Below are 25,678 nucleotides of genomic sequence, written 5' to 3' on the forward strand. Positions count from 1 at the left end.
TTTAGGTAAATACGGAAAAGGAAATTCATGTAAAATTCATATATCCAATAAGAGATGAGGAAATTGGTCGCCAGTGGTAGATCGTTCATGAAATTGACTACAAAAGTTAAGACTGCAATTAGGGGCCTGTGTATGAATATATAGGGACTAATGAGCAGTTATTATAGAGGAGAAGAATAATGCCAATTTAGCCACAAAACTTAACTGACCCATTTTATCTATTAATTTTGATGATTTTGGATCAACTTTAGAAAACTGTGATGATAGTTCAAGTGACAGCCTGCCAGATAGCAATATTATGTAGATAGATATGTATTTAGTCAGTTTAAATTTCTTTAACCATATGAAAGTACGTAGCACATAATTAACAAACCTAAACTAGTAGAAATTGGTACAATGACATTCAGTTCATAATTTTTCATAAATACCAGTAAATGTATGACTAATTGATTCATTCTACGCACCTGATAGGTAACTGGGAACCTCGGCTGGTGCGGAATAGAAGGCCTCCACGACAGAGTGAGATGTCTATCGGCCATGCGCGAGATGATGGGCTTGTCCGTGAGCGGCATGGGCACGCCGGTGCGCTTCATCTTGTCGAAGTCAGAGTACTGCTCTGAGATGGGCTTCTTGTCTTTCTGTGGCTCCAGCGCTGAGGAATGTATGAAATAGCCAGTCAAGGTTTGAACACACTTGATGGCCTCATAGATAAACTTTCAGATTGAATAGCTTCACAGTTTGAAAATCTAAATGTTATTAGGTTCGATGTTGGTTCGTTGGACTACTGTCGATCTCAATCTTAGTCTTTTCACTTACGGCCAGTTTCTTCATCGCAAGTAACAGTCAAAGTAACGTCATAAATCAAAAGTAACGGCCTTATTCACTGAAAAATAAAGTCTTCTTTACTACTTACTACTTTTACTGTCACTTTAGCTTTACATGAAGAAACTGGCTGTTAATGGGAAGGAAAAGTATCAGGGTATTGATCATGTTTCAAGACATGGCTAAGTAGATAGGTACATACTTCTTAATTTTTCAAGTTCATGAATTTACAAATCATCAACAATATTTTATATAACGTGAAAGAAAACAAATGATCTGGAGAGATTGGAAGCGCTGATATTTCTGTCAAAAGATGCTCAAGAACTAAAAGCAACTGGCGAAATAATTTCTAAGGGAAACTAAAAGGCACAGAGCTCTATTTTAGAGTAAGACTTCCATGAAACACATAGCTCTGGCTTAGAGTAACATTTAGAGTTAGATAAAGGTCTCCACTCACTGTCATATACAAGCTTTGCGGTGCAGGACTCCTCTCCGTGCGGGTTGTATATCCTGCAGCGGTAGGTGCCGACGTCCTCCGGCGACACTCCGCCGATGGTGAGTCGCAGCAGGCCTGTGGTCTCCTGCTCGATGCGGATGCGATCGCTCGGGAATATTTTCTCGTCATTGCGGAACCTAATTTAGAGTAAGAAGCTCTTCAATTTGTTTTTAATATGAATTTGTTGTTTTGTTAAGAGTAAGTCTAACGATGCAGTGTTGAAACTCAAAATTACTCGTAAGTTTCAAAAACGTGTTGCTCAGGGTCATCGTTCTCTGTATTTTTGTCATGATAAACTGTTCTGGTCTGTTACGATTTTTGTAACATGTGTTATTCTACCACATGTTACAATTGACTACACTCTTATTTCATGTTAAATGACGATGCTGTGCAAGATGTAATAATAAAAAATCTTTCGTCCTTCCAATTGCTTCGTAAAATTTGGATAATGATATCAAAGATCACCTGAGGGCCTCCGATAAAAATGTGAAAACTTCAAGGGTTAAGTATGCTTCTACCATTTTTATTTAAGAAACCTACCATTCGACGTCAGGCTCGGGCGTGCCGGTGGCGCAGGCGGTGAACTTGGCGCTGAGGCCGCGGAACACTTCTGCGTCGCCGATCTTCTTGAGGAACGTTGGGGGTTCCACCTTCTGCTTACGACCGCTAGCGGAAGGCACAAGATGTAAATTATACAAAATATAGATTGTATTGAAACTTTTTTAGCCCAAAACTCAAATAAACAGCGGTGAAATAGGATAGTCGAATTATCACAAGTCATCATAGTTTACCACTTATGGGTTTCTACAATAATCTCAATAGCTTAAACAGACTTATTAAAAACTTTAGAACGAAAATTTTAGCGTTTGACTGCAACTTCATCTACAATATTTTACAGTGTAGCGTCACGTATAAGAAATTTTGTAACACCAAGCTGCTAGTATTAATGATCGATGATAATAGCTGGTCAGTACCCATCTATATCGCTCTATTTCTATTTCTAACCTGGAATGGTTACATTTACTCAGTCTCGTACCGAATTTCTGAATTGCTTAGCATACGAATACAATCTAGGACTTGCCGTTTCTTAAATTATTGCACTAGATACGTCGTCAAACACTTACATTTTGTCAACAACTTCCAACGCAGCCTCACAACTGTCTTCTCCCTCCTTGTTCTTGGCAACGCACTTGTACTGGCCGGCATCTTCTTGGACGAGATCCCTCACGTACAGACAGCAGGCGTCTCCGTCTCTCTTGATGGAGTATTTGTCTGAGGCTTTGAGAGGTACATTGTTCTTGTACCACGTGATGTCGGGAGAAGGTACACCGGTGACGCGCGCGGGGAATTTGGCGTCGAATGTCGGCAACTAGGAAAATCACAAACAATAACAATTAAAAATATTTATAACTATAGAGTGTTGATGATCAAAAGGAATTTTGCATTATAAGAGATAACCACGTAAGAAACATAGATACGCACATACAAACAAACCCATCAAGTCTTGTGGAATCAAAATGGCTGCGTTTTGCAAGGAACTGTTAATTCAGTGGACTGTTAGAGTCAGTTTGATGTGAATTTAAATTCAAGACTGAACAAATTTTGATCAATATGCGAAAATATTTAAAGTTTTTAATAAATTATATCATTTGTGGCCTTTTGGGTAATTTGGTTCTCTTATATTTCTCACCTGTTGCAAGTCGGTGAACTTCTGCGTGAATCGCGGCGGCTGGAATACTTTTCGAACGTTGAGTTTTCCTTCCGTGGAGTCTTCGCCGAGAGGGTTGACCAGCTTCACGGAATACACGCCTGCGTCAGGTAGCTCTAGCGGGTTGATCTCTAGTCCCACCTGGAAAAAATAATTATAAGAATTAACAGTTTATTAACTAATAGGTAGGTACATAGCAGAAAAAAGCAAGATGCCTACTATCTTCTAGGAACTGTTTTCCATAATAATCTAAGCATCAGAAATCTGTTAATTGCTTAAGTTATTTGTCACTTTATCTTAGCTACGAATATAATAAATTACTGAAGAAATGCTAGAAGAAACTGGGATTATTATAAGAACATTGAATACAAAATATACAGGAAGAAATTTTTTCAAGTACGGATATTTTTATATTTTGTACATAAACAAAATTTAATGAACACGTATTTTTTCTTTTTTTTTTTAACTCAACAATAACAAAGTTATCGTTAGCTAAAGTTTAAACATTTAAACAGAATTTGGGGGTCACCCTATCGCTGTACTAAGTAATAGCACAGTAATAGGCAACTACAAAATCAGCTGGTAGGTACTAGGTTAGCGAGCGCCCGCGCCGAGGGCCGTTGACCTTTCTACGTTTATTTTTGTACCTATTATTTTTTATAATAATTAAAGGTCGTCACTTTTGAGTTGAGTATCGATTTTCCCTTCATACTTTATTGGGCTTAGGACCATCAATAATGCGTAGTAATAATAAAAATTATAAACTTTCGATTGGAATAATAAAATACAAATGATGATTATTATTACGCAAACTTTTGCATTAAAGGATGATTCGACTTAAATGCGCAAGCGACGGCAGATTGTCTGTCACTGGTCGCCCATCGGCAATTCGGCAGGCGTCCTCAGGGATTTTTCGATCCCCTCACCCCTGCCACCCCCGTCAGCCGAAGCCGAAGCGATATGACTACTGCCGGTATTTCTTTGTCGGCGTCTTACAAAGTGCCGCCAGCAGTTGCGCAGTTTGTTTGGGAATGTGTCCATTATTTTGTTATTTCTGAGACATAAATTAAAAAAAAAAATTACATAAAATGTATCGAACTGTTTGTAGATTTATGTTCTATTAATGATACAGAACCACGAAAAAAAATGTCCGCACTAAAGTCCGAATCACCCTGTATAGAGATAGATCGATAAAAGAACAGTTCACAAAAATTAAGTTTTAGTTTTATCTATCTTCTATTTTCCTTTTTACTCATATCAAATAGGCTTCCTTTTGCTTGTTCCATTAAAAACAACCAAATTAGACAAGTTGCTAACAAATCACCAAATGAATTAGGTACCTATAGACTACGAATATAGTAGTCGAGTTTAAGACTCGAAATAAACTTACCCTCTTGCCATCGCATGTGAGCAGGATTCTTTCGTTAGGAGTAAGAGGTTTCCCGTCTTTGGTCCACGTCACTTGAGGCACAGGGTTGGCAGTGAAGGGCGCAGACACACTGAGCGGTTGACCTTCCTCGCCGGTCACTTCGCGCAGGCCGTGGATGAATTGAGGGCGTTCCTGAGGTGATGAGGTGTCTTCTCGGTCTGGAAAATTAAGGAGGACAAGTTGATAATGAATACGTTTGGGTCTTAACGGAAGCAAAAAATAAAATTGAGAATTTTGCGTGTTTTAAAAATCTTCAAGATTTAATTTAAATACTAGACATAAACTATCATAGTTCGATATATTTTTTAAATACAAAGAACAGAAGGCGTGTTTTTTGGCAATGTTTCCTCTTGCCTAACGAAATTCATAAATTGCCTAAGCTACAATTTAATAAATCTTTTAGAACTTTTTCAATAATTCAGGACTTTTTTATATTCTAGATATCGCCGTGTAAGGAAAAGGTGATGTTACTCACTGGCTACAGTAAGGTCGGCTTTGCTGGTGGTTTCCCCCTTGTCATTGGTTGCGATGACTGCGTAGGTGCCGGCGTCGGCGGGAGTCGCTTCATTGATCAGTAACGTATGGGTGCCGTCTGGTTGAGACACGATACGAATGCGTTTGCCGTCTGGTACGATTTCTTTTCCGTTATGTGTCCTTGGAAAAGAAAAACAGATTTTTGTGTAATAAAGAAAGGATGCTTGGCTCGGATCGGAAATCGGATTGGCTTTTGTCCTCGCAAAACTAAAATGATGATATATTTAATGTCAATGATTCATAGAAGCAATCGAATTAGAAATTATTGTTTAGCATTTGTAAAATACATGTTACATCTTACGTGATGTTTACAAAGAGTTCTCAATTTTGAATTTGATACTGATTAATTCTCTCTTACCATTTGATAGTCGGTTGTGGATGTCCGATCACTTTGACTTCAAGCTTAACAGGGAATCCTTCTATGACTTTTGTAGGTTGTAGCTCTGCAATGAACGCCGGTTTGCGTTCCTTTTGTCCGACCTTTAGGAAATTAGCCTCAGTAAATTTCACAGTAAACGTTCCGATAGCAAAAATTTATAAAATTAAAGAGTGGAAAGATGCATTATAAGAACAAAGAAATATTACAATTCATTTTGAATAGAAGATTGTAAAGTAAATTATTTTGGATACTCGCTTGTGTAATCGCAAAGATAGGTAATAAAGACAAAATACTAGTGGTATTTCGCCTCCCTACTCTTACTTTAGCTTCATTCCATTCTATTCTATAGTTTATTGTATTTTACCTCAACATTAGCTTTAGAGGCGACATCTCCAAGTTTGTTGGTGACAGTGAGAGAGTAGGAGCCCGCGTCTTCGGGCCGGCAGCTGTCGATGCTGAGCCCCACTATACCGCCGGGTTGGTTGATGAAGTTCACAGCTTGACTCGGTCGGATGGGCACGCCTGGAGAAGCACGAATTTTTACAGACCCAAAGACTCAGTAGCTCGACGATTAACTCGGTTGGTGGAGGTAAATATGGAGATGTTGGAGCTGGTGCCATATTTTTGAAGTGATAACTTCACACGGGAGGGTCAATCGCTTCGTATCGAAACGCGTTACGGCGCCACTCTGGTTTTCCTTTCTCTCACACACATGGCAGCAGGTTTAAGTTATCACTTCTGTCGAGTCTGAGATGCACATGTTTTTATTGAAAAAAGTTTTATGATGATGATTTCGCAATATTCACTCACCGTCCTTGAACCATTTAACCTCTGGTGCCGGGAACGCCATGACCCTGGCCTGCAGTTTGACCGGCTGACCCACCACCACCTTCACGTTCTCTAGTTCTTCACTGAACGAAGGCTTCCGAGGAGTCGCTGCAACAAAAAATAATATTAACTATTGATTTAGTTTAATCTGTGTTCATAAACTCGTATAAACATCAAAATCATTGAGTAGAGAGTTTTAATATTTCCAAATTTCATCTTAATGTTAATTTTTACAAGACTTCATGATACGCAACTATTGCAGGCGTAACATTAGATCAAAGATCTAACCAGTGTCTCAGATGGAGGATGGTTTATTTACCTACGTATTATCACCAGATTAGACGTAGGCCAATTTACAAAATATAATGTACTTCTCTGTATTGTAAACCAAAGAGGTTTTTGTTAATGGAATATAAACTTTAACAGATCAGCATCAATTACAAAAGTAATAGCTGCTTCGCTTATCATCAGCTGTGTTTCCAGTTAAACAAAAGCCTTACGGTTGACAGCAACAGCACATAGCGCCGTATGTTCTCCGTTGGGGTTGGTGATGATGAGCTTGTACGCGCCACAGTCCGCCGGGGTCACGTGGTCGATGCTCAACTTGACAGTGCCATCGGGCAGACTTGTTTGTTTGACGTGCTCATCCGCGGGCGACAGCTCTACGCCGTCTTTGAACCTGATGGAATAATTTGGTTAATTTCAATTGTATTTCTAGTTATGTTTTTCTTTTTTCCATTAAAGTTGACTACTGCGTGGCATTTCATCGTGCTGACTGCCTCTAGATGTTTTCTCTTTCTCTTCTTTTCTTATGATTATTTGCTGGATCTGAATTACGTTCAGTCGTTTTTACTAGACAATACCTACACGCGATCAGGTTTCCGAAGTCCAAGTCACTATTTGCTCCTTGTGTCTCCAATGTTTATAGTGTTTATCAATTTGTGTATGGTCATACCATGGAATTAAAGTAAATATTGTAATAACTTAAACAAGATTGTTGTTGGTCGTGGTCTTTTACAAGTAATAGTAGTAGAAGATAACATATTATATCCATTTCTGGTAGCTGCAATTAATAACAAAATCACAATAATAGATAAACTTTGCGACAAAGTGACTGTACTATGAGCAAAACCTAACAAATTTATACCTATGTATACATTAAACACAAGTATGCACTAAACTGCGAGACTGTTCTGAACGCAAAGTGTATAGCTATGCTGTATACGAAATCATATCCCAGCAAGGTTTTATTAGCTGCGCAGTTCGGCGTTGGCGTTGTCAGAGCAGACTAGAAGCTTACTCGTACTAGAGGTATAGTTATTTGTTTCACTTTGACTAACGATTCTAGTAACATTTGCTTGCTGCATACAAATTCACAGTTAAATCATGTACTCGTCATAAAACAATATAGAGAAACACATTTTTTTTCATAGTAATTAGTAACTTGCCATTTAGCATTGGGTATCGGGCTGCCATCGACCTTAGCGCGCAACTCGAGGGGTTCTCCCTCATCGACTTCCTTCTGTCTATCAAGTTTGTGCGCGAAGCCAGGAGGAATTTGCGCCAACGATATATCGGCTTGGCACTCCGCCTCACCTGATACGCTGAATGCCACCACTTTGTACTGTCAATTAAATTATTAAATTACTTACAATCATCATTAACATATTCGGCTCACTGTTGAGAGCACGGAGCACCTCTCAGAATGTGAAGGGTTAGGCTAATAGTCCACCATTCTGGCCTAATGCGTATTGGCAGACGTACACGTAGAGTATTAAGAAAATTCAGAGGTATGCAGGTTTCCTCACGATGTTTCTCCTTCACCGTTTGAGACACGTGATATTTCATATCTTAAAATGCACCTAACTTAAAAATTGGAAGATTATGCTCGGAAGTCGGAACGGATTTGATCCTACGCTCTCTGAATCGAAGGCAGAGGTCATATCAACTGGGCTAGGTAGGTAGTATACTCAAATTTGCAGTCAGTTCAGTCTTTATTGATCATTCACAACTCAAAATTAGTTTACGAGTTTATTGAATTTAATTATTATTTGTACTTACTCTGCCAGCGTCACTAGCATTGAAGTGTTTGATCTCAAGTTCACTGTCAACCTGTCCTCCGACCTCGGTGGTGATGACATGGCGGTCATCATTGGTCACCTCTTTGCAGTTGAGGAACCATTTTACGTTAGGCTTTGGCACGCCATCACATCGCACGCGCAAGGAACAATCTTCGTAGTCTTTGACTGTCTGTTTCTGCAGCGGCTTTATGAACGATGGCTTATCGGCTATGGAAAAGAAAGTTAGCAGTTGAATTTGAATAGCAATAAGACTAATTTACAAGGATTATATTTTGTAAGAGTCACCGAATTCGATTTTATTTCGGGGTTGAGAAAGTTCTTGAAATAACTTACTATGAACATTAAGTCTGGCCTGCTGCGTGGTTTCTCCGTGCTCGTTCTTAGCACTGACGGTGTAGAGGCCGGTGTCTTCAATGCCTACAGTTTTCACAACCAGTTTGAACGTCTCTGTTTCACGATCTTCAATGATCTCGTGTTTTGGTGAAGGCTGAATTACGTAGCCATCTTTGCTCCTACGAAAAAACTTGTTTTTAAACAGATCTTGTTTGGTATACTAATAAAATTGTTTCATATAAGAAACGTTATACAATGTACGTTGTATTCAATGCTATCTTTAGTGGATGCCATTGTAAATTCTTCTAAGATATAGCAAGCTACATGTTCTAATGTCTCATTTTTAGTATTCGGCCATAAGACCTATAATTATGATCAGTAGATCAACTTACCATTTAACCTCAGCGACAGGATTGGCCCTAATGTTCGTAACAAAAGTTGTCTCTTCAAAAGGCACCGTATTGACGTCTTTTAGTGGTTCAACCTCAGGTCGCAGTAGGATGTCCAGACGAGCGGAACACTCACCAACGCCATACTTATTTTTAGCTTGAATAGTATACTCGCCGGTGTCTGTGTGGCGACCTTGGAAAAAGGGAGACAAGTGAGCTTAACTTATTAATTTTAACGCTCAATTAAAATATCAATAAATTAAACAAAAAATTAACTACAACACTTCACACTTAAAGTGTTAAATTCAGAAACATAATTTACCACTAGGCATATGCAAGGTGAAAATGCACTCTTTGAGTCCATGTTCAAGTTCTTTGGTTTCAGCATTGGTGATGAGGGTTGCATCCGGAGTAAGTTCCTTCCCATTGAGCAGCCAGGCGACGTGGGGCAACGGATCCGCCGTGCACACCGCTTTCAAAGTAACAGGCTCGCGTTGCATTACACTCGTTGCTTCCAGAGGAGCCGTGAATTTGGGTTTGCGGAGCTCCGATTCAGCTGCGAACATTTATGAAATTCTCGATATTCAAGTATGATTTAACAATAACCAAATGCTTAATTTGTCAGAAATACTCACACGAAACCTTAAGTTCAGCTTGTAAAGACTGCGTTCCTAGATCATTGACGATCTCGCACTGCCATTTACCAGCGTCTTTCATATCAACAGCATCGATTTCCAGCTTGTACAGGTCCCCTTCATTTGTGATGTGGACTCTCCCATCAGGCTTCACTTCCTGGCCATCGTGGGACCATCGGATGGTAGGCTTGGGGGTTCCAGTAGCTTCTACTGTATACACTAAGGGGAGAGACTCGAACGTGTGACCATCCTTCATGTTGCTTTCTTTGAGTTTAGGAGGTGCTGCAATGGAAGTGTGTTTCTGATTAGTTTTCTGAATTATGGAATAAGCGATGACGAAGACGATTGAAAGGAATTTATTAAGTTGTTAATTTTTTGAGGAAGTCATTCTCTATTATTCGTACTAGTTGGGGACATATAATTAACTTTTGAGATAGTATATATCAGAAAATATAAATATATATACATATATCATTTAAAAATGGAGATTTTTTAAAACAGTATTAAAATTTTTGAAGATTGCCTTAAGCAACAGATAAAAGAAATAGAGGAAAAATATATAAAGCTAAAAATCATCTGCTTATCAATGCAACCACAGTTTTGCGATATGTACAGCGTTATTGTAGCTGAAAAAAAACTTACCCTGTTGTGTATAAATAAGTGAAACACCCTGTATTGTTTTGTGTCAGAATGTGTAAAGACTTACCATTTTTTCTGCTCGAGGGTACTCTATGTTAAGCAAACATAAAAGCTCAATGGCGTGCACGCAGTAGCTCTTATAAATTAAAATTTACCTTAGAGTTGCGGTTTTTGATGCTTACATCTTCGAAGGAGTGGAACCCGAGTATTAGTATGCCAGAAGGAAATGTTATTACGCATGCGCGCTAAAACAAACATACGGCAGAACGTTAATTAAGACATATTGGCGATTTTCAGAGAACACATATTGAAGTTAGTTGATATTTTCTTCAGATGTACATTAAAAGTTTAGTTTTATCTAAGAAGAAAATAACAGATCAAGTTCAGACATCTAAAATGGAAATTTATCAGTAATATTGAATAGCATGAAAACTATTGTTAATTTAGTTGACGCACACAGAGTAGCGTTACTTTAATCATCAATATCAGCCGCGCGCGACATATTCTGCCTCATAATATATATTTTGACTAGTAGATTACCTTTTTCCTCTTCTTCATTAAGTATATCATCTAATATGCTTCTTTGTCTTTGGCTTCTTCTCAAAAGTTCTTCAACGTCACCGTCCGCTTCCTCATCAACACTAAATAGACCCACATTTTGTTTCTTCTTACGTTCTAATGTAGTTTCTGCTATATCTTTTGTTATATTACCGAAGTTCTTAGTAGGACCTAAAACTAGTTCTTCCATGATACGATTCTTAATATTATCTATTTTAATACTGACGTCATTGAATTCGTTTTCGTCAAATTCCTTCGATATGTGTATGAGTTGTTCTGTGATATCATTTTCGTAAATTTTTTGACTTTTTTCTTTTAAAATAACTGATTCTTCTTCACCTTCATCCGTGTAATAATCTTCTTTGAAAGAAGATTGACGCACGTAAGAATCTTTGCTGTAAAACTTCTTTCTATCGTCTATATCGAAAAGAGACTTGGAAAGATCTTCGATTGATATTTCTCGTGAAAGGGAATCATTTTGCCAACTCATCTCATCCTCCGAAACAGATTTGATTGATATTGTTCTACTGCCAGTCTGCCTGCCATGTTTTGAGTTAGTTTCAGCGTCAGAATCAGTTTGTGGTTCTTCTATTATGCCATAGGTTCCTCTTCTCAAATAATCTGGTATTGTGTAATTACCTAATTCTGACAGGAAATAGCTATGACTCGCTATTTCTTCCACTTCCAATGAAGTTGTGTGTGGTTTATTAGGTTTAATAATTTTTTTATCACATTTGTCATTCTCGTCATAATACATTGCACTCGAGGTCATTTTGTGTATAGTGCGCGTTTCGGCTGGACCTATCAGTTAAAATATTATTATATCGAAGTTTTAAAATTACTACACAAGATGGTGTTAACTCATGCAATGTGAATCGCGTTAAAATTAAATTGACTTTAATTGAAGTAGCAATTTCGGATGACTGTTAGTGTTTTCCTGATAATGAAGTTAAAAACCGGGAAGAGAAGGTGCAAAGCTTAATACCGACCTGTAATAATGGCGCCGTGCGAGATACTGCTGCTTACTTTTGATACAATTATTGAACCATCATCCCCTGACTTGAATGTTGTTACTGTTTCGAAAACTCGGCCTAAACATAACAAATCACACTTGGATTGTTAAAAAAAAAACACAAGAGCATGCGACACTATGATTATGTGAGTGCTGATCTAGAAGCTGTTTGCTGATTATGAAGCTTGAAGCGCGTTTTTTACCTTCAGATTCCGCACTCAGTGGTTCGTCGCTAATCGACTGTTTTTTAACAGACTTTCGCTTCGGAGATTTAAGTGATTCATCAATTTCAACGGCTTTTACGGCTTCGGGCTCGGAAACTTCTTTTGTACCCTTTTGTTTTTTTGCAGTTTCTTCGATCAGGGGCTTTTTACTCTGTTCATTATGGTTTTCATCACATATAGACTTATTTTCACTAACCTCTGGTTCCGTGTTTGATTTTTTAGCTTTTCCTGGAGATGGTGTTTCGACTTTATCTGTTTTTACTAATTTTGGCATTTCATCTTCTGCTATGTCATCCCAGAAAGACTTTTGTTCTATGTCTTCTGTTTCAGTAAAAGATTTCTGAGCTTTGAATGAAACTGGTTCATCTTTTTCTTCAAACGACATTTTAGATTTAGAACCCATTTCATCTATTACAGAGTTTTGTTTTACAAATTCAGGTTGTGCTTTTTCTTTTATCGGAGTTCTCTTAGCTGCGCTATCTGTAACATCATTTATTTGTGGTTGTTTAGGAGCTTCTTTTTCTTTTTCCTTTATCACCTCAGGCGCAGTGATAGATTGTTGTGATTTCAATTGTTCTGGTTTATCAATTTTATTTACGTGGGTTGATTTTGGCTTTTCGCTTTCATTAATATCATCCCAAAATGATTTTTCTTCTACTGTTTCTGGCTCAGTAACAGATTTCTGGGACTTTAATTTAGAAGGCTTATCTACTTCGTCTACTTTTAGCGACGTTGGTTTTTTATCTTTACCCAAGTCATCCCAGACTGACTTTTCCTCCACTGATTCAGGTTCAGTAACAGATTTTTGAGATTTTAACTTAGTAGGTTTATCTACTTCATCTACTTTGGGGGACATTGGCTGTTTATCTTCACCCAAATCATCCCAGATTGACTTTTCCTCCACAGGTTCAGGTTCAGTAACAGATTTTTGAGATTTTAATTGAGCCGGTTTATCAACCTTATTTATTTTAATCGACTTTGGTTTTTCATCCTCATTTATATCATCCCAGAATGTTTTTTCAGTAATTTTTTCTGGCTCAGTGAAAGATGTCTGAGTTTTTACAGGAGCTGCTTTAGTTATGTCATCAAATGACACAGATTTATCAACAGTTTCATCAACGATAGACATTTGCTTGCCTGACTCTGTTTCAATCTTTTCTTTCTTTGCAATTCTATCAGTTTTTTGATGTGCAGTATCATCCACGTTTTGCACTTTTGGTTCCTCTATTTCATCCCAAAAAGATTTCTCTTCAACAACATCTTGATCAGGAATAGATTTTCCAAGTTCGGCTGCACTGGGTTTGTCTAGCTCATCCAATGATACTGGCTTAGATTTCATATCTGTCTCGTTTGCCATGGATTTTTCATCAATATCTTCAGATTTTAACTTCTTTGCAGTTTTCTTAACCTCATCATTCATTACATCATCCAGTTGCTGCTTTTTAGATTTACTTTCCTCTTCCAGTTCACTTTCAACTAAACTTTCTTTTCTGAACCTCGAATGAACTTCTTTTGCTATTAAACACAATGGAAATATGGTAACGATAAGTATGATAATATGGTAACAAATAATATTATTGACACAAATGTCAGGATAGGGTAAAGTGCGGGAATGTTTGGTGCTAAATGCTTAAATGTGCACACGAGAGCATTCATGTCCAGTGAATGCTTCAATGGATTAACACTATTACTACTAATTATCTATTCAAGTCATCGTCGATACATTTGATCAGTCAAAACGTGCAAGGTAGTAGTTATCTACAAGTAATTATTCTACATTACTGCAACTACTACTGTACCTCTATGCTCAAATTCCTGGAGGTATGACTCCACAGCGCGTGTTTTGATGACTTTGTAATACTTTACCATTGTTTCGTGTAATGTGTATTTATGTGTTAACATTACTGGAACTCTCCAATTGAATCTAACATACAGTCTAGGATTTTAAAAGACGTACGTATTACCTACGTAGTTATATACCTATACAATTTCAAGAAAAGTTAACAACGGAATCTGTTCAGTAAAAAAGTAAGGCTCCTACTTTTCGGTACAGTTGTTTGTTTGTAACTATTGAACATGATTAATGAAATAATACTATTTAACGTACTATAATATATATGATAGATTATAAATATATGCATGGCTAACATTTTAATCTTTGACTTTTTGTATTTGCCACATCCATCCGATCCCGATGAAACGAGTAGATCTTTAAAAAAATATTAATATTATAGGTAACACTTACTATGCACAGTGACAGTGCTTCTAGAAGAAACGCTGCCCATCTCATTCTCAGCGCGGACCTCATATTCACCACCATCCTCCTCCTTCACCAACGTCACCGTGAGGTGGTAGTTCTCTAGCCTGTGAAATAGGAAGATTATTGAAAAATTCAGAGATCAGTTGTGGAGTTGCGTATACTAATTTTTAATAATTTTTTGTTGGAGAAGTTTGAAAAATTAGGCACGATGGCAGCACGATGTGTCGAAAATCTAGGGCAAAATTTTCCAGAATACATAGCAATAAATAACAATATAAACCTCTTTGTGTCCCTTTCGATCTTGATCCTCGCATCGGTAGTGACTTCTTTACCGTCCTTGTACCACTTGACCCTGGGCTCCGGGCATCCTTCCACTTCGACTTCCAACTTCAGAGTCGTGCCCACATCCACGGACATGTCAACCAAACTCTTAGTGATGCGTGGTTTTCCTGATAAACAAAAAGTTGTTAGAAACCACAGATATGATTTTAGAGCAGAGTATAACGGAGATTTACAGCAGCATGTTTGAGGACTGAGGTTTAAGTTTCACTAGAACAGGAATTATATTCTTCAGTTTTAGCTAACCAAAACTGAGTTACTGGGATAAATTATTAAATGAATGATTCGGAAAAGCTCCGGAATATTTACAGACAACAAAAGAGAAAAGAAAAAAGAAGTTATAATCGTAATACTGATTACCGAGATATGAAACTCATTATAATCAGCTAATTGTCACTGCAGGTCTCACTTATAGAAGTGGGGTTGTGTAGCACAGATCCAGCATGCTGCCCCAACGCGGGATGAAGGGCTTAAGGTGATGTTTGACTTTGTAACTATCAATATTTAATGTCAGCGATAAAGAACGCAAAGGACGGATAAGCGTGATTTTCATGACGCAAGTGTAGCAGCGCCAACTTCCCAATTTAGTCACTGAGAATTTCTGGGAAGAAAGAATGGCTCAAGATTTCATTTCTCAAGGTCAACAGATATGAAGTACACTTACTATTCACAGTGAATGTCGCCTGGCATGAGTCCTGCCCCATGTCGTTGGACACCTTGCAAGTGTACTGCCCGGAGAGCTCCGCCGTCACCTCCTTCAGCACCAGCTTGTGACTGCTGCCGTTGTCCACGCGGGTGTAAACCGACTTCTTCTCGGTAATCTCCACGTCGCCAAGGTACCTGAAATTTTATGGGGTAAGTATCGTATCAAGCTTTGTGAAAGTCAATCAAAAGTTCCAGTTGTTATGGTTTAAGTTTTTGGTAATTTAAAAAAATGCTAATCCTACCAATATGGCATGTATTATTATTATTTCTAATATCTAATTTAGCATGTCATTTGACTGGAAATCTATGTTAGTATTGAAATAATTTAAAGGATTACCTAGATACATTGTCAATAACACTAGCAAAAATCTTTTAGTATCAACACGTTCGTACCTACTTTAGTTCTGTTGAGTCGTAAATTCTTCATTAACAACCCATATTCGGCTCACCGTTGAGCACGAATCTCTTCTCAGAAAAAGGTTAGGTCAAATTCCTCCATGCTGGTATAATGCATATTGGCAGACTTCACACTCGTAGAGAATTAAGAAAATTTTCAGGTATGCAGGTTTCCTCGCGATGTTTTTCCTTTACCGTTTGAGGCACGTGTTAATTTCTTAAAATGCATATATATAACTGAAAAGTTGGAGGTGCATTCCCCGAATGGAATTTGAACCTACCGTTCTCCGAATCAAAGGCAATGGTCATATCTATCATGGCTCAAAAAATAGAACGGAGTCATAATATTATCTCACCATTTAACGTCAGGTGTGGGGAAAGCGTCAACGTCCACTGTGAACTCGACGTTGACATCTCCCTCAGCCGCTGTGGTGTCCTGCAGGCGTTTGGTGAACTGCGGCGCGCACCGCACATTCAGCAGACAAGAGTCGCTCGATGATCCGTGCACGTTGCGGATCTGTGAGGTACAATATCATAACTTGTTTGGTTTCTAAATTTCATTAGATATGGCCACATATTGTTAACATATGAGGGATAAATAAGGTGAAGATAATAATTTACCTATTTATGTTACAGGTTGACCAGGAATTGTACTTAGCGGTATGTGAATGCTGGTCGGGTGTAAGGCTATACGATTTTTTAAATTAGTAAGGTAAGGTGAACCCTTTTTTTGAAAAGCATCTAATATTTACTTCGTATTCCTCTTCTATTCTTTGAGATTCTTGTTTTATTGGCTAAAGTCCAAACTTCTCGGTTAAAGTATCTAGATAAAAGATACTCAAAATAAACATATGGTGAATGTGATGGTGGTCGATGTTTGAAGGAACTAATTTTAGGTAAGTGGTTTTTATATTTCAATGAGGGTCTAGCTTAGGAAATGGTTTGATTTTGTTGGAGAATTTCTGTATTTATATTATTTGTTTTGTTCTGGTGGCTGATGACATTATCCTATGAGCTGCTTGTCAGATGACAGTGTAGATGATGACAGCGAGTTACTTCTTCCTTGCATTATGTCGAATGCATTCACTCTAGTTGTTTTTGAGGTTATATGTTGTTTTATTGGCTTTTGTGAGTTGTTTAATGAGTTATAGTCATGTCCTTTACCTTTTTCTATACTTGATGTTCCTTTACCTTTTGTGATAAAAAACTTATCATACTCTATTTTATTATGGAATAGGAGGCCTTCACCTAAACGGGATCCACATCACAAGGAGATATCTAACCATACTAACATTAGAATAATAAACAAAAAATAAACTAACACAACTAATAAACATTTGAATTGTAAATTGATGTGGAAATAAAATGCTTTATTACATTTCAAAAACATACCTCACAAGAATACTCTCCTGAGTCAGCACGTGCTGCTGACGTGATGACGAGAGAGTGCGCTGATCCGGACGACTTTATCTTCACCGCCGACGACTCTGTTATCTCCGTCTTGTTCTTATACCTGAAATCACATGGCGGTTTAAAAGAAAGAACAATCCTTACATTGCAGAAAGGGGTGTTATTATTTTAACTCATCAAATGTCGCCTGCGTAAGTTACTGATAGGTAGCGATGCCATCTACGTAAGAGCTATTATAGTGGAGAAGTGTCTGTACAAACTGAGGAGCACTTTATATTCCTTCACACATATAGCCCGATGAACGACAAATTAATAGGATTATTGTATAAGCTAAACGGATTTTTCTCTCTGTATATCTATTTTCTCCCTGTCAAGATTTTCAATGGTACATTCCGTACTTCCTCAATTAAGTGGTCCGGTGATTTCAAGTCTGCATTCCTCGGCTGGATTTAAATCTAAAATAACTAGGATCGATTTCCGTTGGGCGTTTTACTCATACCTCATCCGAGTTCCCTAGTTGGAGGAAAAGGGAATAATATGTCAGTAAGTTAAAGCTAAGATATCGCAAAAAAAAATGATTACTAACCATGTCACAGTAGGTGCGGGGTCGGCTTCAGTTTGCACTTCAAAAGTGACACTGTCCTTCTCGTCGCAAACCTTGTCGCTGCCAATCTTCTTGGTGATTTTCGGCGGTGACGTCACTTGCCACTGCCAGAAGTCCGAACACTGGTTTATTTCGTTTCTGGATAAAATTTTTGAGATTAATTTATTGCATCATATTATTTTTATTTAATTTATATTAGAGGTTTGAGGGGGTATACATTTCATGGAAACTTATTGAACTTTTAACTTTTCTATGTTTGTCACAAGAATATATGTTTGGAAGCAATCTATATCGATGACAGAAATAAAACCTCACTTTCGCATTCATCATCATTATTGAATTTTGAATTTTTTGAAGCGCATTCCTTACTAACGCGAGGCTCTCATACTCTTTCAAATCAAATCTTGTCCGGTAAGGCCTCGCAAAGAAAGAACCTCGAAGCCGCATTTCTTGCAATCGCTAAAGTTACCACTGCCACTATTGATTAAAACTCTAAAATCTTCAGTATAATTAGTAAGCGATTCTTACTCACTTAGCAACAATAGAATAAGAGCCGGTGTCAGTCAACTTCGCGTCCTTGATGATGATTTTGTATATCTCCTCGCTCTCCTTGACGATGGTGATGCGCTCGGAGGACTTGATCTCCACGCCGTCTTTGAAGAAGCTGACTTCAGGGGATGGAGTGCCCTCTATCTCGATTTTGACCATATGGGTAGATCCGGCCTGGGGAAGGTAGATGTTATATATAGTTGATTAGTTAGTTATTAGTTAGTCTATTTACGCTTGACGAGAAGTCTGAGCGATAGATATGGAATCTTTTGCCCACCGGACATTAGTTTTCAAGTTGGTTGACGTATTAGATAGCTGCTCTGAAACGCGGTGTTTCCGGCAAAAAGTTCGTCGACGTGTGTAAAAAAACCAGAATCTATTAGCTGATTCCGCCCTCAATAAGTCGGGTTTCAACCCTATAGAGAAGCTTGTTTTGCGAGTGTCGCTGGCTAGGTGGGATTTTAGTCGGTAAGATTCCGACATACGCTTCTTGAAAATAAGAGAATGATGAATAGCTATATTTTTCTTATCAGTTTTAACAATAGTACCTACTTACCATACAAGTCTGGTTCTCGATTTTCTTCTTGATCTTGGGCGCTTGTTTGACCACCAAATTGACAGTGGTGGTGTCTTCGCCCAGATCGTTGGATGCGATGATGTGGTATTCGCCCGCGTCACCTGACGTTACATTCTTTATGACCAACGACATGTTCTCGTCATCTTCGTACAAGAATCTGCAGAATAAATAAATATCTATAAAGGTTGTTTACCAGTATCAACAGTGATTTAGATAAATCATCATCATCATCATCATTATCAGCCGATGGACGTCCACTGTTGAACGGATGCCTCTTGCACGGACTTCCAAGCACAACAGTCTCGAGTCGCCAGCATTCAGCAAATGCCTACAACCCGTCGGTTCACCTAGTGGGAGGTCGACCAACACTGCGTTTTACGGTCCGGGGTCGCCATTCCAGCACCTTGGGACCCCAACGTCCATTGGTTCTTCGAAATGATTCGCTGTGCTATATAATATTATAATTACTTATAATATATTAGCGGTAGCTCGCGACTTTGTCCGCAATCCGGCCCTCTCATATCATCAGGTCATATTCCTTTCGCTTTTAAAGGGAAGGTTGTTAGAATATAAACACTTAGGCAAAATTGACAATGGCGTCCAGCACTGCCATGAACTTTAGCAGCTATTTAATGAAGATCTTTCCTTTTTTGCAAAAACTGTATAACATTGCCAATCAAAGTCAACGAACGCTTTACTACATAGTAAATACATACTTATGTCTGGTGTCAGCTTCGATCACCTTCCCATCGTGCTTGAATACGACGCTGGGCTTGGGGTAGCCCTTGCACACCAGCTCCAACATGGCTGAGCCGCCGCACGACACGATGGCTTCCTTGTGCTCGATCACCAGTTCCGGCTTTTGTGGCTCACGGTGCAAGAAGTTCACAGCTCCTGTCACAATAACCGATAAGTTGAAGCCATGGATACGCAAATAATTAAGGCACAGTTCATCTTTCTTGTGTTGACTGCTTTGGCAAAGCATAGGTAGTAGGGCTCTTTGTAATATACTTTGGTACACTGAAGAAGTAAAATCTATCGTAGTTCTGCTTCTGCCGCCAATCAAAGCCGTTGCTTCGTTTGCCGGTCAAATTGCACAACATAATTAACACTTAAACTTTAACATTGAAGGCATTGTAGTTCATACGTAGTTTTCTAACATTCGGGTGAATGCGTTGTTATAGGCGATAGTTGTGACAATTAAATACAGTTATTTTCAATTATTGTATCCTAACTTAATCTATCATCAAATATGAATGAAATAAGAAGTACCCTGGACAGTAAGTTCCGCGGAGCAGGATATGTTTCCAGTGCTGGTCTTGGCAACGCAGGTGTAGAGGCCGGCGTCTTCTGGCTTAACGTGCTGGAACACCAGCGCCAGTGAGTCTTCGTCATCGCCCAAGAGCACCTGCGCGTTAGATGCAAAGATTTTATTTTAGTCAAATTATCTGTTGACATTAGAACAGCTTTATAGGATAAATGTCTTCTGAATTATATCTGAATTACATTTGTTCGCAAAAGCAATTAAAATTAAATAGCTTTTAGAAGCTTCTGGCGCCATTGATTAATCTATGCAAAGATTTTTTATCTACAAGATAGAACTTGATTACAATCTCACCTGATGTTAGTCATGATGCAATCTTACATGGAAGCGGGCTACCTTGTCAGGGTGAAAATCAACACCCCTTTCGGCTTCTAAACGACATCGTACCGGAACGCTAAATTGTTTGGCGGTACGTCTTGAAAAGTTATACTTCAGATTGATCTAAACCATTAATTATTGGCAAAACATAACAAATCATATCTACTCGCACTTCTTCGCGCGTTCAGTGTTCATTTAAGAAACAGCTTTTCCAGAAATAAACAAACTTAAGAATTTATCCACTAACCTTGAACCGTTCCTCAGGATCGAAGTCCTCTCCATCTTTCTTCCAAGTGAAGGAAGCTTTTTCGCCCTTCGCCAGCAAGCCTTCACCGCCCGGCGGCAGTTCACCGAATATGTTCTTATCATCTAATAAATTAGTTGCCATACTTTACTATCTCTTTAGACAGAGTTCTAAAAACCATTGACAACAAAATTCAGTTCAGTCCAAACGCTAGAACAATTTCCAAATTAGAGAAGTGGCGTGGATGTGAAGCGGAGGGAATGTGACTTCGATATCACTTTCCGCGTTTAAATTGCAGATAGCGGATTTGTGGAACAGGTAATACTTTTAGTAATGTATAAAAATTGTGATTATTGGAAATGTACGAGTAACACGGACGTTAACTTCTACGTCTATAGAGTTGAGTTTAAGTTAAAGGAAAGTGGTACTGTTGTAGAGCCAAGAATGGCTTCAATAAAGTTTACAAATGGCGATAATTGGAATTTTGGCGCCTCACTCCTCATTCATTAATATACAAAGTATCGCTTTAATAATAATTATAGTACAGGTCACTAGCAAACCTGCTTAAAGATTTCCTAAGTATAAATGTCTGAGTATTCTATGTTGAAAGAGATTATAGATGATTGATGAATTCAATTACAACACTGGTTGTGAGTAAGTATTGTTTTTTTTACAACTTGAGTTATTTCTCTAATGTTTAAAAATTTGAAAGTGTAGCAATGAATTTTATTTTGTTTTCTATAAATCAAAATTCAAGAGCTAGGTATTCATTGGCGTAATATGCTTTAAGTTAAATACGGTAAAGGAACAATCTAATTATAGATGAAAGGACATATTTCGTCTATGGAAGTAACACATCTCAGCGCTACAGCCCCCGACATTCCTCAATGGACGCTGAAGATAAACTGTGTTATGACGTAACAACTGCACATTGCACATAATTATTTTGAACACTGCCAGTTTATAGCGGTCAGACTAGATTAAATGAATTTATATTTAAAATACCACTACGTTTTTCTGTTTTGGTAAATAAATAAAAAAACTACAAGGCACAATCACTACGCGAACACTTTTCATTTGCTACAAGCTAGGTTACATATACTTTTAGATAGCCCTTGGCAAGCGTAGAAAGGTCATTGTATCTCTGCAATTCTATTATTAATAGTTGTCTACTCTGTGGGCGCTATTGTCTTTACTACTTCTATTATTTAGATCAGAACTGGTGAACTGTTATCTTATCGCCCCAAATCTTTCATTTCATAGTGACATTACTTGTACATTCGTTTCTGGTATAATAAAGGTAAGGGACAAGTTTATTTGGAATTTGTAGAAATTGTTTTTTTTTATATTAAACATGATCTAGATGTCCTTTATTTTTTTTGTTGCTTTTGAAAATGATACACTCCTCGTAAATACTCGCTTTGGAGAGCCGATTAGACTTTCTTGGTATAAAATTCCATAGTCTGGTTACTGCGAGAATGTTTTTCCACATAACTTCGAACCATGCTTGTCATCCTCCATAGAACCTCAGCATCCTTCATATAACTGACCCTGTTCCCCGCTAATTGGACGCCCCTACCTACTAAAGATATCTTCAGACGACTACTAGACCACAAATATGACTGAAAAAGAACTGAAGCATACCAACCCTCATGTAGACGCATAATGCAACCATACCGTTAAAAAACCGACAACCATACCTTAAAAAAGCAACATAAGTTTTGAAAAAATTAAAGCAATTATTTATTCCGACTAATATGTAATACAATTTGGCATTCTGATTGAATGTAATTTTAGCTGCAATTAGGTAGTTCGCAAAACACGATATCGTAAACAAACTTTGGATCTGGTCCAACTATCCTTGCTGTGAATCTGTTACAAGGCTTTGTACATGTCGTTCGAAAAGTTTACCGGCCTATGAATATTATACCTAAAACTATTGAAAATAATACTTTAGTAAACCTTGAGACAGTAACCTAGATTATTAATTAGGTTAAGTGTAAGAACTTTCATAAATTTACGTTTTGCGTTAAATGAACAGATAATATTTATCTTGCTTATCGTGCCTGGAGAAAAACAGTGGTGAGGTCTAAGTTGGAAAGTTCTTGTCTATAATATGCCTTATGATATCTGTTGATTTTATTTAAGGTTGTAAGTAATATTAGGTAAACCTCAGTACGATTTGAGTGAATGAAATGGTCAATGACGTCCAAAATCGATTTACGAAACAATCCTGCGATAATCTTAGGGGCTACGAATACGAAATACGAAACATTACGGAATCGCTCCGGATTCCGTCCTTAGATTAGTGACAGCTTTAGGCCGAAATAAATTGTGTACTCTACCCGAGTACAGTCATTACAACCGATTGAAGGGGACAGGACATTTAGTCATATTTAAAAATATATACTTAAGTTTTAGTATATAAAAGCGAAAGGTGAGTGACCATTCGAAAACCGTTTGACGCGGTAAGACGACATTTGGAAGGGAGGCAATTTATAGTTAGAAGAGGCTCACTAAACCCCTATCGCAAATCCGTTTTGGATCCGTTCGTAAAGGAGGTCTAAGGAAGGACAGAAATATGACATTTGTCAGGAGGTAGTACATAGTTAGAAAAACCTAGAATGGATTTTGCGACAGGGCCGGACAAAGGAGGTCTACGAGCGAACAAAGTCGTGGGCGTCCGCTAGTTGGCTAATAATAAACTTAAAGAAATGCTTCTTACCAACAACAGTGACCTTGGCTTCAGTGGCCACATCCCCGTAGATGTTCATGGCGGTGCAGGAGTAGAGGCCGGCGTCCTCGGCGCACACGTCAGCGATGACCAGCTCGTAGCAGCCGCGATCGGCGCGCGTGCGGACGATGGAGATTCTCTCGCCAGAGGTGGCGGTGATCTCCTTGCCGTCGCGGTAGCTGCCACAAAACAAATAGATTGCTTGGTTTTGTTACAGGATATGTTCTACTAAGCAAAACAACTTCAAAGTAAGAGTGAATAGGCGTCTCCTAGGCAAGCGCGCTTCAACTTAGATCACATTAATGTATTTTATCGCTTAATTGTTGTCAAGTAAAAAAAGGGATCAGAAAATCCAAGATACTCCTGCAGCCGACGACATGATATGACCTCACGACGACCGCGGTCGTTTTGTCACCGATGCCGTTATTAATTTCGCTCACAAAGGCTCATGACGTCCTATCTCAAAAAGTGGGTGGCGCGTCATTAATCGTAGATACTATTTACTTATATGTGAACTGTCACAATTTCCTTAAAAATTTGTTAATTGCTTAACGCAGTTTTGAAAATCTTAAATTCTACAAGAGAACCAATCCATAATGCTTTTCATTACAGAAAGAACTTTAGGAGAATCTGATGAATTTTGGTATATATCTCATACTTAATTTATAGAATTCTGCTGTTTGTAATATTTATGTACTTAATACAATTTTGTAAGTTGTTGATTTGTGCGAATACAAATTATACCACAGAATACATAATACATACAAGACTATACTCACAATTTGACCTCAGGGTTGGGATCGCCTTTGACCTTGACCATGAAGCGTAGGTAAGTGTTCAGAAGTATCTCTGTGTCCTTCAGAGCGACCAAGAAGTATGGCGCGTTCAGGGCAGTCTTACGTTTCCTCTCTTCAGGGGTTACTATAATCATGGCAAGCAACTATATTAAAAATAGTCTGAAAATCTTCAGACTCTGATCATTTCCAAAAATTCTCAAATGTTTTCTAAGAATTAAAATTTTTGTTAATTTAAAATCCTTGACATTATATTACGAAATATTACCTATTGCGACATATTAACAGGATATATAACTATACACACGTACGCTGGGAATCAATGGCATATATATTAAGTCAACTGTGCTTGGTGGTATTCCGCTAGAGCTCTGACACTTTTATCTTCATATTCCGCTGAGTTTCTTTCTTACAATACTTTCTTTCATAAAATGTTCATCGTTGTATTTTCTGTTTAGTCATTACCACCAAGAGACATAATGCAAGGAAACCTTACAAAGAAGTATAGTGTAGAAATATAGTAAATAGATAAAGCATCGCAGCTTGAACCAAAGTCCAAAAAGTTATCTTTCGTCGTTATCGTTAAAATCTTTGAAATTCCAGTAATGCGCTGTTTGAAATATAACAGCTGCATATTATGTAGATTATGCCAAAACTTTAATTAGCTGAAAATTTGGAAAATGATCAGAGTTTAGGATTTATTAATAGACTTATGTTATTCCAAAAGTACGTCACATTACATGCCGCTAAACAAATTACTTCTGAACAAACTGATGAAGGACCGTTATAGGAAAATTATATATGAAGAAGAGAGAGAGAAAGTATAGTCCTAAGTGTTATACGCTTTACAATGACTTAATCGATGATATATTGCCGGAGCCATGCGGATTTTGATACCAATTTACGCTAAAAATACATTATCTTTGGTTCCAATTTATTATTGATGGCAAATTGATTTATATTTCAAAAGTTGCTGTTTGGAAATAATCTAAGTAACTTTAGTCATACTTCTGATGGCAAGCTATTAAAAATATGATGATAAATCATTTTGCCACCATAATATACTTAGTTGCTACTAAGAAGGATAAAAACTCACACTCGTGGACGTCTAAGTGTGCAGTGCAATGTGCATTCCCTTTAACATTTTCAGCGATCGCCGTGTAAGTGCCGGAGTCGTCTTCCCTACAATGCATAACTTGAAGGCGGTAGGTTCCATTCTTCTCTATCATGTTCACTCGGTCCATCAATCGGTCGTTAAAAGGCTTGTTATCCTTTAGCCAAGTCAATTGAATCTCATCGGGATTTTCTTCAACGGCGACTTCGAAGACTGCGTTCTCGCCCGCTGAGAATCCAAAGG

General features: G+C 38.0%; 1 protein-coding gene across 12 annotated transcripts in view; it reads right to left on the reverse strand.

The window, feature by feature from the left end:
* Positions 1 to 25,678, reverse strand: part of LOC112050866 (obscurin) — a 129,068-nt gene that overhangs the window by 10,897 nt on the left and 92,493 nt on the right. For 8 of the 12 annotated variants that reach the window (XM_024089243.2, XM_024089247.2, XM_024089242.2 and 5 more), the window contains 34 exons: positions 25,418 to 25,663; positions 24,307 to 24,448; positions 23,519 to 23,706; positions 20,797 to 20,918; positions 20,180 to 20,315; positions 19,624 to 19,801; positions 18,887 to 19,064; positions 18,314 to 18,504; positions 17,764 to 17,919; positions 17,160 to 17,280; positions 16,124 to 16,284; positions 15,331 to 15,506; positions 14,608 to 14,776; positions 14,313 to 14,431; positions 12,047 to 13,582; positions 11,821 to 11,922; positions 10,814 to 11,632; positions 9,635 to 9,916; positions 9,322 to 9,555; positions 9,003 to 9,192; positions 8,611 to 8,789; positions 8,258 to 8,484; positions 7,645 to 7,820; positions 6,697 to 6,875; positions 6,179 to 6,304; positions 5,733 to 5,890; positions 5,348 to 5,469; positions 4,931 to 5,109; positions 4,417 to 4,613; positions 3,009 to 3,167; positions 2,443 to 2,687; positions 1,859 to 1,984; positions 1,280 to 1,455; positions 465 to 652 (listed from right to left, as the gene is read on the reverse strand). In XM_024089243.2, the coding sequence (XP_023945011.2) occupies positions 465 to 652; positions 1,280 to 1,455; positions 1,859 to 1,984; positions 2,443 to 2,687; positions 3,009 to 3,167; positions 4,417 to 4,613; positions 4,931 to 5,109; positions 5,348 to 5,469; positions 5,733 to 5,890; positions 6,179 to 6,304; positions 6,697 to 6,875; positions 7,645 to 7,820; positions 8,258 to 8,484; positions 8,611 to 8,789; positions 9,003 to 9,192; positions 9,322 to 9,555; positions 9,635 to 9,916; positions 10,814 to 11,632; positions 11,821 to 11,922; positions 12,047 to 13,582; positions 14,313 to 14,431; positions 14,608 to 14,776; positions 15,331 to 15,506; positions 16,124 to 16,284; positions 17,160 to 17,280; positions 17,764 to 17,919; positions 18,314 to 18,504; positions 18,887 to 19,064; positions 19,624 to 19,801; positions 20,180 to 20,315; positions 20,797 to 20,918; positions 23,519 to 23,706; positions 24,307 to 24,448; positions 25,418 to 25,663 (7,883 nt within the window). The remainder of the gene's footprint in view (positions 1 to 464; positions 653 to 1,279; positions 1,456 to 1,858; positions 1,985 to 2,442; positions 2,688 to 3,008; positions 3,168 to 4,416; positions 4,614 to 4,930; positions 5,110 to 5,347; positions 5,470 to 5,732; positions 5,891 to 6,178; positions 6,305 to 6,696; positions 6,876 to 7,644; positions 7,821 to 8,257; positions 8,485 to 8,610; positions 8,790 to 9,002; positions 9,193 to 9,321; positions 9,556 to 9,634; positions 9,917 to 10,813; positions 11,633 to 11,820; positions 11,923 to 12,046; positions 13,583 to 14,312; positions 14,432 to 14,607; positions 14,777 to 15,330; positions 15,507 to 16,123; positions 16,285 to 17,159; positions 17,281 to 17,763; positions 17,920 to 18,313; positions 18,505 to 18,886; positions 19,065 to 19,623; positions 19,802 to 20,179; positions 20,316 to 20,796; positions 20,919 to 23,518; positions 23,707 to 24,306; positions 24,449 to 25,417; positions 25,664 to 25,678) is intronic. The other 4 variants (XM_024089236.2, XM_024089239.2, XM_024089237.2 and 1 more) reach the window with 4 other exon arrangements.

This window comes from Bicyclus anynana, chromosome 1 (assembly GCF_947172395.1).
Source record: "Bicyclus anynana chromosome 1, ilBicAnyn1.1, whole genome shotgun sequence".
In the NCBI taxonomy this organism is placed as follows: Eukaryota; Metazoa; Arthropoda; class Insecta; order Lepidoptera; family Nymphalidae; genus Bicyclus; species Bicyclus anynana.